Source organism: Rhamphochromis sp. 'chilingali' (genome assembly GCF_963969265.1).
Source record: "Rhamphochromis sp. 'chilingali' genome assembly, chromosome: 2".
Taxonomy (NCBI): domain Eukaryota; kingdom Metazoa; phylum Chordata; class Actinopteri; order Cichliformes; family Cichlidae; genus Rhamphochromis; species Rhamphochromis sp. 'chilingali'.
Window position 1 is genome coordinate 28,445,160 of NC_137930.1, and position 16,290 is coordinate 28,461,449.

Here is a 16,290-nt window from a genome sequence, read left to right on the forward strand (position 1 = left end):
GAAAAATATTATCAGCACCTTAGCGGAATCTTAAATCTCTTATTGTGTATCTGCAGCTTGTTCACTTGTCGACACAAGACACACACACACACACACACACACAAAAAAAAAAAAAAAAAAAAACCTACCCAAAAACAAGACAGTTGCAGCAATAATGTGTCAATCTAGGCATGCCTGCTTAAGCATGTACTGACTATCTGCTCCTATGTGAGCGCGTGTGCGGATGAAAGCGATAAGGCGCTCGTTCGCCGGCATTCTCAGCTGCTCTCTGCAAATCACCCAGAGACGCTTTAATGGCCTCAGGTCTTTTCATAAAGGAAAATGATGCATTAAAATCTCCGCAGAGGTCCAGGGCCTTCTGTAACTCAAACACACGCTACCCAGTGGGATTTATTAGAAATTAGAGCAAAACGCTACAAAGGCACGGGGAGCTGCAAGACCTTCACCGAAAAAGAGAAAAAAAATTCTCCCAGAGAAAATTCGTTTGCGCTTAACAATAAGCCTAAATCAGTGAATGAATCATTGGAAAATTAAGCTTCAGAATAGGGCTACTTAATATGCTAGAATTACTACTCAAACATTCTTTTACATATTTGACAATATTGCAGAAAACATGTGGAAAACCCAAACGTCCAAGTAGGAGGGACTCCTTCATTCAGTTGGATTTGTCTAATGTGCTCTTTGGATTGGGTGTATATAGACTTAAAGATCAAAAATCCCAGAAAGCACATTCTTTTTAATAAAAATGAAATTTTTGTGATTTGTGATTTTGTGATCTGATTTTGTGGTCAAGTTTACTCATTCACCAAAAGAACACTCTCACCATTATCAGCATGACCTCAACGTCTGCGTAGGCGCCGTCTTCCAGACTGCACTTATTGTATGTCATTTCAAACCAGAAGGCCCTACTTTTTGTATGAAACAATGGAAATTAAAGCATGTGCGCACAACTCGCCCATGCCAGAATGGCTATTTGTTTCATTTGGTAGAACTGAGTCTTTAAAGCTGCAGCAGCCTAAGATCCAAAAGCCTCTGCATTCTCCGAGGTCAGAAGAGGTCAAAGATGAAGAGAGCAAACAATTGGCAACCTCCTGCCCCAAATCCCTTCACTATGCCACACTCCCTCTCAGCTGTGTTTTTCCCAGCATCTGTGAGCTTTGAATGCGTATGCGCGGATCTACAGGCATGTGTGATTTCCTTGGTGAGACGCTGGTGAGGGTTGATTTTCAGCATCCATTTCACTTCGAAAAGTTTGTTTCCAAAAACCAACAGTTTCCATCAATCATCCTAAAACTCAACATTAGAACTTGTAAATGAATGAAGACACGAGGACTTGGAGATGGCGAGAGAACAGTGTATTATTCTCAATCAGTGGTGAACAAAGTGACTGCACATACATAAACTCTAAAGCTAATGGGCAATGCAATCAACCTAGAGTTCAGTCTGTAATTAATCTCTTATGTTCACAGTGAGAAGGTTTTCCCAATAAGATCATTTCTCTTCATTTAGTGGCGCGTCCATGCTTTTTTAGCATCCATTCCTCTCTTAATATAATCATCCTTTTTGAAACTTTGTGAGGATGCAGCAACCTCAGTGGCTAGAAAATGAAGCCAGTAAACAAGTGCCAAACCTGCAGTTCTTCAAATGGACACTAGGCTCAAAGGTGCCCATGTTAAAATGCCCAGAAAACTAAACACTGAACAGTGTTTAATTGACACTTGCAGGTTGAAGCATTTAGAAATGTAAGTAAATGTTCTTTTTCAATGGAAAATTTAAGCAAAACTATAATCTAACTACCTAACATTTTGGTTTAACAATAACTAAAATAATTTAACCTTGCAACTCTTCAGGAGCTCCACAACACCGTCACATAACGAAACTGAAAAATATTTCCTACCTGAGATGTTGTATCTTGAGTCAAGCTTTGAAACAAGCTGCTTAAAGTGCTGCTTTTCCACCATGTAACAGCATGAGTCATTTCCATCTGCTGTTTGCTCTTCCTGTCACACAGATTGGAGCACTCCAGCGACTTTTGGTGGAGCCATTCGTTTACATTTGGATCGCACATCTCCAGCTGCTAGCATCTCCTCCTACGTATCACGGTTGCACTTCATTTTGCTGTGTTTTTGCTTCAAGTGGTGAAACGAGTTTGTCGTTTCCACCTTATGCAAGAACAGTTTTCTCACGTATTTTGAAAAGTACTGTGCTTTTTTGGAAAGTAGCTCGCTTTTTAGATACTAAAACATTGGATACGCCTCATGCTCTCATGCCTGGGCTTATCTTGTTATTCCACGCACTATAATATCACATCTTAACATTTTTATAATCACATAAAAACGTATACAGCTATTATCGCTAACGATATTAGACTGCACAATCCTAACTGGATGTGAATTGTTATTCAACTTCTAGATTCAAATTTTAACACACTACGGACGGACAAGCGCCTGTTTTTATGCGTTGTCGTTAGCAACAACGACGGTAAAACCATCGCGTGTCCGCTTGTTTATTTTCCCACATAAACCTTTCAGAATAAAGCTCAAGATCCTGTTGAGACTTTTCAAAATAAACTAAATCACGTGAAAGAGTATGCAGAGAGTTTACGGATGAGAAGCAAAAAAAGAGTCAGGTGCTAAAAAATAAACCCTAGACTCAAACTTTAGAACGGGCTTTTCCCCGCAGCACGCCGTGTAATAAATACTCACAAAGAAAACAGCGGCCGTTACAACTTATGTCTAAAAATGTATAGTATCATGCATCAGTTAAAACATTCGATCTGGGTACACAACGCCCAGCTGGAAACACTTCACGCAAGTCGAGCTGCTCGAGATTCACAGAAATTGTACAATTTTTTGTGATTTATATCGTTATCGGACAACAGATGTCTTCTATCGGAATATGAGATTTTGGTCATATCGCACAGCCCTACTACCACCCCTAGCTCCTCCCACACATAGATTTTTGCTTCTGCATCCATCTCTTATAGACAATGGTTTCTATTATCTGGTGTGTTTTACCAAGCTCTCCATATGTAGATTCAGACATCTGAAGAAGTAAAACAACCTGTGACTTCAAAGTCTGTAGAGGCAACGGCACTAAATGATGTAAAAACTTGAATGCAAATATTCACGTTATTACTTTAAGTCCTCCACCGTATATGTTTAAAGAGAAGAGAAAAAATATATAATAATGAGCCAAAGGGCACTTTATTTTCACATGCAGCCAGGTATTCTTGAGAATAATCACTTCTCCGTCATCGCCTGTTTAAAAAGCCCAGACTGTAATTGAATGCATCGGAGCATTTACCACAGGTTTATGTTCTTATGTTATTTTATTTTAGAGCTTTCTTCTATCATGTCAGGAAAGAGCAGACGATTACATGCAGCACTGAGCCAGAAAGCTCTATGATCCTGGCCTGCAGCTTCAAGTCACGATATGAAGAGACCATTTCCTTTTTTGCATTTTCACTTGTTTGAACAGTGAGTATGTTATGAGTCTGAGTCTGCATAACCACAGAGTTTCTGAAGATACATTTTTTACTAGACAGTCTGTATTATGCACACAGATATCACTGATCACATTCATGCATATTACAGTACTGCTGAAACGAATGCCTTTACGTGACTGCCTGTAGGTCTAAGACTGATCACATTCAGAGCTGAGCATTTAATTTGTACAATCAACCTTGTAAACAGTTTACCGTTATTAGATAAAATGCTCAGTGAACCAACTGTCAGTACATATGTAAATCCACACTTCATCCCTTTACAAATGGAAGCGCTTGTTCTATCTTTTTGAGTAACCTGCCTGACAGTGACCTGGAGCTGGAAAACCACTTAACTTTCTGTGCTTTATCTGACGTCCTAAGCCAAAATGAAGATTTAAGGGTCGCCCGAGCACAATGTATCAGAGGGACAAATTACTGCTGAAGAAATTAAATACTTGTGGACTCATGCTGTTAAAGCAAACTCAACACTTTCCAAATCAGTTTCACAGTAAGAGGCTTTAAGCACAAATGCATTAAGTCCGCAGTTTGGCTTTGGCTGCTGAAAGTTGAGTAACAGCATAATTAAATGCTGGTTAGGGGCTGCAGGTATTTTGCTTTTTATTTTATGGATTTTTTTTTTTTTTTTGCCTTTATTGGATTGATGCAGTGGAGGAATAGACAGGAAATGGACAAGGAAATTAAATGCACCAAAGGCCTGACCAGTCGGACAGTCAGATTAGTTGAAAGTCAAAGACTTCCAGACTTCACTGTGCAGAAAAGTGACGTTCTATAGAGGACTAAGAACAAACTTAGTAGAAATTTGGTCATAAAACACTTGAGTTGCATTCAAGGGAACCACTAACAGCACATTTGTATTAATCGACTGATCAACACCGTTCCTCTGCCGCCACCCCCCAGCCCCCTCCTTATGTTATATGTGTACTTGTACTCTTAATGTAGCTGAAACTGAATAATAAAGTATATAAAGTGAGAATTAGCAGTTAGAGTACATCCCTTCTTTAACAGTTCTCCCGCAGAGCAGAGCACTTTCTACTGAATCCAACTGTGCAATCATTTTCTATAGTGCAGCAAGTCCTTGACTTACTGTAAGCATATTTAAATTTATATTTATGCCTTCTTGACAAAAATTGTGAGCAGTCACACTAAAAAAATAGCTTTCCTTTTAAAGGAGCAAAGATAGAGGAAGGTTTTGTAAAGCCTGTAAGGAGATAAGACGGATAGATAAGGATCCAAAGCACTGACAATGTTATCTTTTCTTGTCTCCTACCAATAGAGGGGGGTCCTTAAAACTGTACTATAGTCTCATCTTTCCCTCCCAAAACTGGCAGCTGTATTTTTTAACACAAATAGTGTTTTTGAGAGACTAATCTGAAGCCCTTTTGGAAAGGAAAAACAATATGCAATGAATATAATGAGTAAATGCTCAAAGGTTTTATTTAGGAAGACAACAGCTATTTCTTTGACTGTATTAGGGGTTTATCATTCATTCCTACTTAATGTGTTAGTTTGAGCCATAAAAACTCAATAAACCAAAAACATTTGCAAGTATTAAACAGTTTTTATAGAGCTAACTGCTCTAAATAATTGCTGATCAATTACGTTGGCTTAAACTATGCTTTCTGTTCAGCTAATGCCCAAACAATATTGTTTCATCATCTCTACTATGAAGCAATAACTAAGCGGACACACACAAACACAGAGTCATGCAGACGTGAAACACACGTACGTAGCTGACACACACACACACACACACACACACACACACACACACACACACACACACACACACACCCTTGCTCCTCATTAGTGCCAAAAACATCACAGCACTCTAATGAGGATATGGGCTCTGAAACAAGGCAATTTAAGCAGACACACACACGCACACAGCTGCCCTTCACACTGCCTGCCTGCAGGGTGTGACAGGCAGGCACGCCAAAAGAGGATTTGTGGTGAAAAGCTTTGGGGAGGAGGGCGAGAGGGAGAGAGAGATAGGAGGAGTGGAGAAGAGGGGATTACATGGTGAATATTTCAATACTAAAACATACCAATTGGTTTGGGCTCCGTTTCTGGCTTGGACAGATACACACACATAAAGGCATTAACAGGGCCATATCTTCTACAGCTAGCTTAGCAATGACTAGACAGGGACTGGGGTGATGGGTAAAGCTAATATGAAACAGAGGACCCCCTGGGGATCTGACTCACAAAATGATTACTGGTAAACCTGCTCTGACAGAGCGAGTTGACCAAAACCAACCAAGGGCTTCCTACCAATTTAAGACAACGTCATCTGTCATGCAAGAGGAGATTTTTGTTTCTTTCAAGCTAATAAAGTCAAAGCAGAGACTGTGTAGCGATATGACCATCATATAGAGGACTTAAAAGGGACAGTGCTACTAGGTTCAATCTCGGTTATTAAATTTTGAGCTCCTCCTGGGAATGTAGACAATACATTACATTACAGAAGGGATTCCAATGCAATAACGCTGGCTAGTTTAATATTTAAGATCTATTTGTAGCAGGATTTCTAGAAAAATCCATCTGCAGTAGGTCATAAATATACTGTTTCATCAACATTTTCTATTGTTGCTTTGAATTACTTAATTAGTTTGACAAATAAATAAAAAACCCCGGTCAAGTTCTGACAGTCCCTAAACCCTGATGACATTCTCCAAAAAAAGAAAAAGAAATTAGGCCAACTCTTATTGAATCTAATCTAAACTCTCAAAGTTAATTGTGGTCTTTTTGAAGAAAAGAAACAGTAACTTTTGGTATAGACTATGCAAAAAGAATTGTTTTTTAAAAAGTATAAACAAACTACCAGATTTTCACATATGCATCGCCTTATTCTGGCCTAAATCTCTAGATCAATGAGTATCAGTTTGCTGAAAACTGGTTCTCTCTGCCCATGGGACTGGATGGCAGGGAGGTGGCATGAACCACGGCTGGAGGTTGACAGATACAGTTCCAGATATGGTAAAGCTGCAGGAATGCTAAAGGACAGAGAAAACGGCTGCTGGCTGGCATGATGGCTGCCACATGCTGTCAGGTCAGCAGGGAATGAGGCTACAGAGGCGAGTGAGATACAATTGGTGGACTGGGGGGGTTGGGACGCTAGACAAAAAGGATTAGCTTTAAAAACAATCAAAGTAGAGGAAAAGATCATTCTGTGTATTTACATGTCCGTGCATCTGTTTATGAATTCAAGTTTTTTCCATGTGTGCATTAGTGTGCATGTGTGTGTCTTTTTCTGGAGGTTCAAACCACTGCAAGAGTCCAGCAGGCAGTTATATTGTCCCAGTTACAGAGACGCGCTGGAAGCACTGGGCACATAATGAATACAATGGTTAAGCTGCATGCCTGTGTGTATGAATGTGTGTGTGTTCATACTGCAGTCTAGACCAGGGGATCAAGTGTAATCTCCCTTCACTGATACAGCTGATGAGCTGAGGTCACAGAACACCGTCACTGTGTTAACATCATTTCGGTGTGTCAGCCGCACAACAATGTACTGTTATTAATTAATTCATAAATTACTCTAAGAGATGATTATAGTATATGACCCTTTTGGCTGCAATTATGCTTTTAAAACTTGGCTGAGAAGTATTAACATTAAAACTTTCCAAAGTTTCCCCTGATTCTCCTGAATCCAGTGCATTGGGTAAGCTACATTCAGTGGTTGAAGACAGTTATTGTGACCGTGTGCAACAATTTTGCGATCTTGTTGCATTTAAAATGTTTGCTTCGAAGATGGGGAGCAGGTCTGTAACCACTCACAGTCAGTTACCATCCTCAAAGTGACTTTGTTGTGTCAAGAAGGCGATGGCTTCAGTTTGCAAATGAATGGGGTCAAGCTGGCGATTGCGTGCAGTCTTTTTGTGATAATACAGCGATTAAGTGTGATAAATTTGTGAAAATCTAAACTCGCCATCTACAAACACAGTTATTAACATTAAATAGAAATTAACTACTTATATTCAGAGTCCAGCCTCATAGATTTGAAACGGAAATTCAGAAATTCCTCAACAAAGAGCAACGTACTTGCTGCAGGATGGCGATTAAACTGCACAATAACACAGGCACTCAGCAACCATGCTTTTTACATAGAAATATAACTAGAAGGCAGTCCTCTATTGCAAAGAAGTTCCACTCTTTGGCACAGACTGACTAACACCGATTGCAGTGAGTTTGCATTTTGCAAATCTTCACCAATCTGTCTGACGGTGATTGCCAGTCCGAGTCTGATCACAACCTGCATGGCGTCAGGTTGCGACCTGTGTGGTCACCTTACTATTGAAAGTGGTCACCAACAGGTTATGGTTTTGCACGATCAATTTCCAGCCTACAAGTTGGCTACTGCAACTCCTTTAAATCGGTCCTTGGCAGTGTATTTGCCGGGTAACCACCAATGTTTCCTAGTCGCAATGAGATTGCTGTCCTAGTTTTACTCAAGTGTAACTGACAAGATATGAAGACTGATTGTGTAGCTGACTTACACTTACTTCGACAAGTGTAAATGTGTTCTGACATCATTCTTCATCTCATCTATGAGCTTTTTGGTTCATTACTGTATATCTGGGTTGTCTCTGGGTTTAAAAGAAAGTACAATACTCTCAGTTTTTGCCATTTTTTTTTCTTTCTGTTATTTTTTGCTATTAATGAGCACTGGTGAAGCCAAAACCAGTCTGTATTTATTACCGGTAGCGCAAATATACACCATAAATAATTACTTTACAAGCATGTTGAAAATACTGAATAACATACTTATTTGTCATTATGGAAAAAAAGCACAACTGTTGCTAGATTTTAACCATGAATTTTACATAAAAATATATCTGTGTCTTTTCTTGACATGGATTCTATAACAAATCATTTTGCTGAGAAGTAAATAAAAAGTACAGAATAAGTGTTTTAGTATTGCTTGTTACACTGTAATTACCTGGTAAAATTACATATTCAAACCACCAGTTAATTCTCACTCAAAGTACCGTAAATGACATAACAGCAGTGAATGTTATATTCATCAAGCAGAGCGCTTCAGCTTTTAGGGACATAAAGCACCAAGAGAAGAGATATCACAGCATTAGTGGGTCCTCTAATGGCTTCACACACCAGTGAAACAATCACTTTGGTTTTTATTTATTTATTTATTTATTTATTTCATAATGGAAGATCACCAGTTGCAAGTATCTAACACAAAAGGTGTAACAAGTGCAAATAATATAACAAATGAACCCCTGGAGGGAAAGAAAAAGAAGCAGTGTGGTGTTGAAGTGCACAGGTAATGATTGAAGCCTTGAGCTCTCTGTCGCACACAGTTTGGGTTACGTGACACGCAGTATTGTGCTTGACAGTCTATGTTTAATTGGAATGGATCGGGGAATCAATATCAGTCTATAGACAAAAATCACATTGCTTGTAAACAAAGTTGAGTTGCTGTGAATGTTTCTTTTTTTTTTCTTACATTAGAAAGCGCCCACTTAACGCTAACTGTTCAACGACTGCTAATTAATTTACCCCCCACTCGCACACACTTAGCCCCACCAAAACCACCACTACACAGGAACCTCATGACAGATTTAATTAAAATAACTTCATTACTCTGAGCTCTGAATCACTTCACTCTAAACAAAAGCAGATGCCTCAAAGAAAAAACTAGAAGGAAAAGAGCCAACAATCTCTGCGTGTGTCTTTCTCTAAGACGGACATATGTATTAAATGCAAAAAGACAACCAAAGTAATCCAGGATGAAGACTCTCTCAGCTAGATGTGACACTGACAAAATGTCCTGCTGCCAGAGACAAGGTGGGACAAGTCAACGCTTAACATGGGGATTAGCCTGCTTAAACACAGCGAGTTGTAAACAACTCTGCATCCTTCCTGTTCATTGTAAAGGCATAATTATATCAGCACAGTTGGCTGCAAACACATGTAGCAGGGAGAAGAGAAGAGAAGAGAAGAGCCACTTCAGTCCAGCTCAGTATTACAACTTCAGGCAATAACATTCTTTTGTACCCCAAAGTCTGTCATTTCTTATTATCTCATCCATTGCTGTTATTTTCTTCTTCTATTACTCCTGTCATGTGAAAGCCTTGTTATTCCCACTCTGAACATCCTTGCCCCAGTAGATCCCAAAAAAGCATCACTACCCACTCCTCCCGAACTGAGCTGTTAGTTTGTTTTCCTTTAAAAAGTTGAAATTTTGAAACAAGCTTTTCGCCAATGATCATTCAATATCAAGCATCACTAATGGAATTACAGACACAAACACAAATATACCGCTGGTGTCATTTTGTCCAGGAATAAGGGCAGATATTGGGTTTCCAGCAGCAAGACTAAATTAGACCAAAGTACAACTGATACCGTAGAATACTGTACCGCACACACTTTCCCTCTCTGCCTCCCATACACAACCATGCAAAGTGCAAACGCATATTCCCATGGTTTCTTTCTCAAAGCCACGCACACAAACCCTTGTCCTCCCTCACCAGCTCCCTCTAACTCACTCCGCACATTGTTTTCACACAGTCTATCTGACACCCAAGTACTGTACAAAGTCTATGATATCATCAGACTGCCAACTACCAGGCAGGCTGACATTACCAGCTGCCGGGACAGAAGAGGAGCCAGCAGTCAGCACACCTCCCACAAATATACAGAAGCGTGAACCTTCACAAACACACACATGCATACACACATGCATACACAAATGCACCAAATACAAGGAAACTTGGACCGTATACTGCACATATGCAGAGTATTAAACAGTAAAAGCACAACACACACACAAATGCTCACTCACCTGCACCTGCATGAAGGATCCCCGATAGAAGCAGCATGCTGCAGCCGAGAGGGCACTCCACAGACTACACCTCTCCGTCATGGTGGGCACACACCTCTGCTACCTTCTCTCAAACCTCACTCTTTTTTCTTCTTCTTCTTCTTCTTTTTCTACTACTTCACCTCTCCCTTTTCTGTCTCACGCTCTCTTCCCCACCCGGGGTGTCCAATCTAAACACCAGCCCTTGGGTTAAGCCTGTCCCACCCCTGCCTGCCTCTCTGTCTGGCTAACAGCCACTCAACATAGTGCCACCACTACAAAAAAAACAGAAAAGAAAGAAAAACAGGCTACAAGCTAAAACCGCTAACACCAAAGCTGCAGCTTGCATGCAGCTGCCTGTGACAACATCAGCTATTACCTACGAGCGAGCTGCTAACAGCTGGTACTGATAACAGCCAGTGATATTACAGCTCCTGACATCTTCGCTGCTTCTGCCTTGCACCGGCTTCTCTCGCTTCTGCTCTCGCTTCTCTCCCTCTCACTGCACTTGCTGCACTTCACGCGGCTGCTAGGGATTACCTCATTGCTTGCTGATGAAAGGAGTGTGGGTGGGGGGAGGGTGGACCAGTGGGAGAGAGGGTGGGAGGGTTGGATGGAAGGAGGGAGGGAGAGAAGAGGGGAGGGGGTTGAACGCTAGGAGGCACAAGCAGAGAGGAGTGCTGTCGTATTGAAGGCAGAAACCCCACCCACCCTCCTGATGACCCCCGCTCCAGGGCTGAGACAATGCTGACAGGGGGGGTGGGAGAGTGGTGGGGGGTGGAGGAGATGACGGAGGGAGTGAAACAGAGAGAAAGTAAGGAAAAGATGGGGAGGAGAAAAAGAAAAGATAATTAAGAGATGAGATGATGAATGAAGAAGATGAGGGTGCAAGGAGGGTGAGAAGAGTACGTGTGCAGCCTCCCAAAGGAATCTAACCTTTCTTTTGCCATGAAAGACACCCGACAAGACCGCACCCCCTCCACAAATGCTTGAATGCACACTCACACCTTTTATTCCACCTACATTTTCACATGCCACTATATGTTACTATAGCAGCCTCCAAAACGCATTGGCTTCCCGTGGTGAAATAACGTTGGCAGAAATCTTCCCGTGCATGTGTGTGTGTGTGTGTGTGTGTGTGTTGCAGGATATAATGATGTGTTTCTCCAACCCATGCAGACTGCAGCTAGACAGCTCATTACGGGCTGAAACACACAGGCAGGTGTTTCAAGGATAACATGGTGTGATTTTCACCGGCCCATTTCACATGGAGACACACATAAACACACGCGCACATACCGGCAGGGAGATGTCAGGAGGGGTGGGGCTCTGTCTCCAGAGGCCCGAGTGAGTGACATCATTGAGGACGCCTCGCCATGGAAACACTGCCAGAGCCTTGACAGCATCCAAAATTCTGACACTGCATTTAGTCAGGTCCGCACCAATGCAGGAAAGCGAGAGGCGGATACAGGAGAGAGAAAGCGGCTGAGAAGGAGAGCGACATGCTCCTTCTTTTCACTTTGTCATCTGAGGTCATCTTTCGCCCCACTAACACAAACATACACACAGAATCGGATGATACCAGTAATCACCTTTCTAATCTGCCTCCTGAATGCATGTTAGTAGGTCACAGCCAGAGACAAAGAGCCTGAACGATAAGGAGCTACAAGACACAGGACGGATTCATTAACTGCAACGTCTCCTCTTAACGTAATCTCAAACCATACAGTGCTGGATTAGACAGATTACACAGCGGGGACACAAATAATCTCATAAGAGGGGGGCCTTGTGCCTTTCTATTCTCAATCCTCTGTAATACCATGGCAAAACAATCATAACATACATCCTGTTACATCTGCCACACATGTGGGAGAAAAAAAAATCTACAATTTGATGCATGGAGAGAGTTTATCATTAAATGTGTCAGAATTAGGGTGTCTTAGACTAGCCTGAAGCCACTCCACAAACTGATATTTATATTTAAATATGTATCTTTGGTAGTCTGCTTGCTGCTATAATTGTAGCCTGTTTGGCTACCTTTCAATAAGTATTTGGTTCACACAGCTGGTAAAGGAAGCACAGCCTGTTATTGTTTTAAAGCAAATTCTGTAAAACTCAAACTTCATCCTTGGATGAATTAATTTTTGTCAAACAAATATCATCTGCTGCAGTGTGGAGCTGCGGCATTTTTTTTCTTCCTTGCTTCATCCTTACTTTGTTCCTGCTACTGCTTCCCCTTAAATCCATCTATCTTTCTTTATATCTCTGCATTGACGAGAAGTGTTTCTGTCAGAAAACGTCTGTCTCATTCCTACATTTTCTTCAAATTCTTGTCAGTTTCTTCTCTGTTGCTCTCACTGTCATCCATTCATTGAACCTTTCTCTTTTCAGTGCTTCTGCATCAGTCATCTCCTTCTCTCTAGGCTCTGTCAAATCCAGCATTTCTCCAACTGCTCTTGTCACCGTACTCCTCCCCTCATCTCTCCTGCCTTCTTATCCTTGTGATCAATAGCCTAACCTCAGACTTCCAGGCTTTTCTTCCTTCTGATCCTTCCCGGCCTATTCTCTCTCCTGTCCTTCCCCTCTCCTCCACACCATGATCCTTCCACTTTCCCCTCCTTTCAGTCCTCTATCTCTGCATCTCCTCTCTTGGTTGGAGGCGGTCTTCAGTTAAATATTAATTAGTGAGCCCCATCCCGCAGGCTGATAGGGAACACAATGGAGAATCCCTGCATGTGCCTGCAAGCATCACACTAATGAAAGTGTGTGTGAATGTGGAGAGACACACAAAGATATGAAGTGTGTGCATGTGTATGTACTTGCTCAACTATGCTTATGAGGACTGGTGTGATTTTGTTTAAGTAAGGACATTTTTGGCCTCACTTTCATTGAATGTCCTCACAAAGATAGCGATACAAGCACGTGAGTGTGTTTGCTTGTAAGGGAATAGAGGAAAATATTTTTATGAAAACGTGTGTGAAATGAAAAGATCTACTGAGGGTAGATCAAGAATATTAGCGAAAGCACATCTTTATGTGTGTGTGTGTGTGTGTGTGTGTGTGTGTGTGTGTGTGTGTGTGTGTGTGTGTGTGTGTGTGTGTGTGTGTGTTTGTGCCTGGCTCCACTGGGGGTTAGCCAGGTACAGCTAATGAACTGCAGGTCTGATTGTCATCAGTGTGTTTTCACAGGACAGATCTGGTTAATCCGTATCGAACCACAGATATGCGTTTCAAAGCCTGCAATAATGATACAAAGAGAGAAAGAGGTCTGTTGGGAATGCTGTGCCTCCATCCACACAAAGGCCTTGAAAAATATTCATTTAAGTGTTAAACAGTGCAATTAAAACTCCACTCGCTTTAATCACATTAAAATGACTACACTTTACACAAATTGGTTGCTGTAGCAACTAGACACATCTTAGTCAAAAATTAAACACTGTGTAATACCATCAAGACAAGTATCTCTGCTTCATGGTGACCTTAAAAAAAGAGTGGATAAAGTTGTGGGAATACTTGAGAATGCACTGGTCATGTAGTAATTTTTTCTCTCTCAGAGGCTGCAGTTTCTGAGGTAGTAAAAAATGATGTTGTTTACACCAGTGTAGTAAAAGTATAACCAGATGGAAATATAATTACTGTCGTTGTCTGGCCTCCCCAGACTCTAGACTTCAACAATTTTTGAAGCAGTGAGGGATCATCTTCACAGACAACAGAGGCAGCAAAAATCCAAAGAAGCAAACTGAATGTCCTTAAAGGAGACTGGATAACTATTCCTGACGACTACTTAAAGAAATTATAACAACGCTTGACTAAGAAAGTTCAGGTGCTGTTGAAGAATAAAGGTGGTCATACCAAATACTGACTTTCAAGCTTGTTAGAATTGTACAAACTCTGTTTTTCACTTTATCTGCTGTATTTCCATGCATGTTTGCATGTGTCTCAATAAATTGCTGCATGTGCAAATTTTCCCTCCAAAACATTAAAAAAAAAAGAGGATTGCCTAAAAGCTTTTGTTCATAACTGTACTACTTCACTACTTTGGTTTATATCCAAATGGCAGCAAAAACACTTTCCATAAATGTCCCCTGTGCACTGTTTAGTGCTAATTAGCAAATGTTAGCATGCTAAACAAAGACACTATATGTATATTATCTATCAACATCATCGATGTGAGGATGTTAGCGTAGCATTTAATATTCAGAAATGTTACAGTTTTATTAAAAATAAAAATTAAATATTGAATTGTTTATTTACTTTAATGAAATGTATTTCCCAAATTATATCATGACTACCTCTACATTGCCTTTCTAGAAGCCATAATAACTGTTCATATCACAACATACTGAAATATACAACTATACTCTGATAGCAATATGATAGACCAATCTTGGGTTATAATATATGCCTACCCATATATCAATCTTGCTTCTGTTTGTAACTGTAAGGACATTTACAAGAATATACTAAATTCTATTTTAGTTTCTAATGCATTTATTTCTATACAGATATGAAAATCCAAAATCTGCTGGAAAGGGACAATGGTGGTAGAAGCTTTGAGATTTCAATTTGTAGTCTGCTTGGTCATAGAACTTGGACTACAATCTTTTGCAGGTTTGGGTTATGTGTAATTAAACAATCCATGTCCTGAAATGCAATCTTGAAACCACTGGCTATGGCAAGAGAGCAGCCATAAAAAGCTTCTTTGACCTCATAAGAAATTTTTAAAAAATGGCCGTTGATTGAGAGGCTAAATCAGTGGATTAGATAATGGTTTTCCAGTTTTGATAAAAAAAAAATAATAAGAATTTAGCATTGGAGGACTCTTAAAATGAGTCTATTATGCTCCTTCACAGCTCATGTTTTGTATTCTTGAAATAATATAAATAGCAAAAAAAATTTTAGGTCAGCCTTTACCATTGTAACCGTGTATATACATGACAAATATTGAAAAGCACAATAGTTCCACTTTAAACAGGCTGGCTTACATAATGCATATCTGAACTCTTGCAATCACAAAAGACTCAGAGTTGCTTTTTCATTACAGAAAGTGAAGCTTTCTGCACGAGTGTATTCTGTCTGTTATAAAAAAGGGATAGTAAACGAACACTTTTCAGGGGTGTGTTACCAGCCCTGATGGTTTTCACCCACTCCCATTTGCAGAGGCGCCACATTAATTCAATCTACTGTAATAGTCACACATACACACACACGGGCACACTCGTCCATGCCCCCACAGGGCACTGCCTTAATTTAATCAGACAGCACAAAGACTCACACAGACTTTAGAAATTTAAACCATTCGCATAATCAAACATGTAGTAAGGCGCATACACACAGCTGAGCCCCTTCGCACGTGCACACACAGATTCATTTTAAGAGTCCTGTTGCAAACATATGTTAATAAATCTCATATGAACCAGCTCACCTCCGCCTCTTTTGTCAAAGTACAACCAAACCACAAAACAGGAGAGGAGACAAAGCACAGGCTGGGTCACAGGCAAAAATAAACACACAATCATAAAGACAGTAACCACACGTTCACTTAATGGGCACAAAAACAAACTCACACTGAAGCTAAACGTTTTTGATTTTTTCTTAATAAAACAGTGTTGTCTGGTCTATTTACTGACCAACTATAAACCATTTGAAGACACTTATTACATCTCTCATTAAAAGTCCAAAACCAAAATCAGTCTATGTACTGCTTGACCAACCATGTGTCGCCATGAAAAATAGATGATATTGGGTATTATGGATATTTTATGATAAAACTGAAAAGATGAAGTGCTTGTCTTGAATGCTTTTGGGGTTTTCTCACTGATTGCTTATTTTCTTTCTCACATCAGATTGGTTTGTATGCCTTTCTCTGCTACAATTTGTCTCATTTTCACTTTATGTGCGATCCTGTGTTTGCATGTGTCTGTGTGCAAATGAATGTAAACGTGTGTGAGCGGGCACATGTG

The 16,290-nt window shown here is 40.4% G+C and overlaps 1 protein-coding gene across 3 annotated transcripts in view; it reads right to left on the reverse strand.

The window, feature by feature from the left end:
* sh2d3ca (SH2 domain containing 3Ca) overlaps positions 1 to 16,290 on the reverse strand; it is a 46,218-nt gene that overhangs the window by 27,276 nt on the left and 2,652 nt on the right. The window contains exon 1 of one of the 3 annotated variants that reach the window (XM_080874476.1): positions 10,311 to 10,875. The exons of 1 other annotated variant lie outside the window; for it this stretch is intronic. In XM_080874476.1, the coding sequence (XP_080730602.1) occupies positions 10,311 to 10,391 (81 nt within the window). In that variant the 5' untranslated portion in view covers positions 10,392 to 10,875. Of the gene's footprint in view, positions 1 to 1,897; positions 2,452 to 10,310; positions 10,876 to 16,290 lie in introns of those variants that run through there. One more of the 3 variants, XM_080874475.1, reaches the window with a different exon arrangement.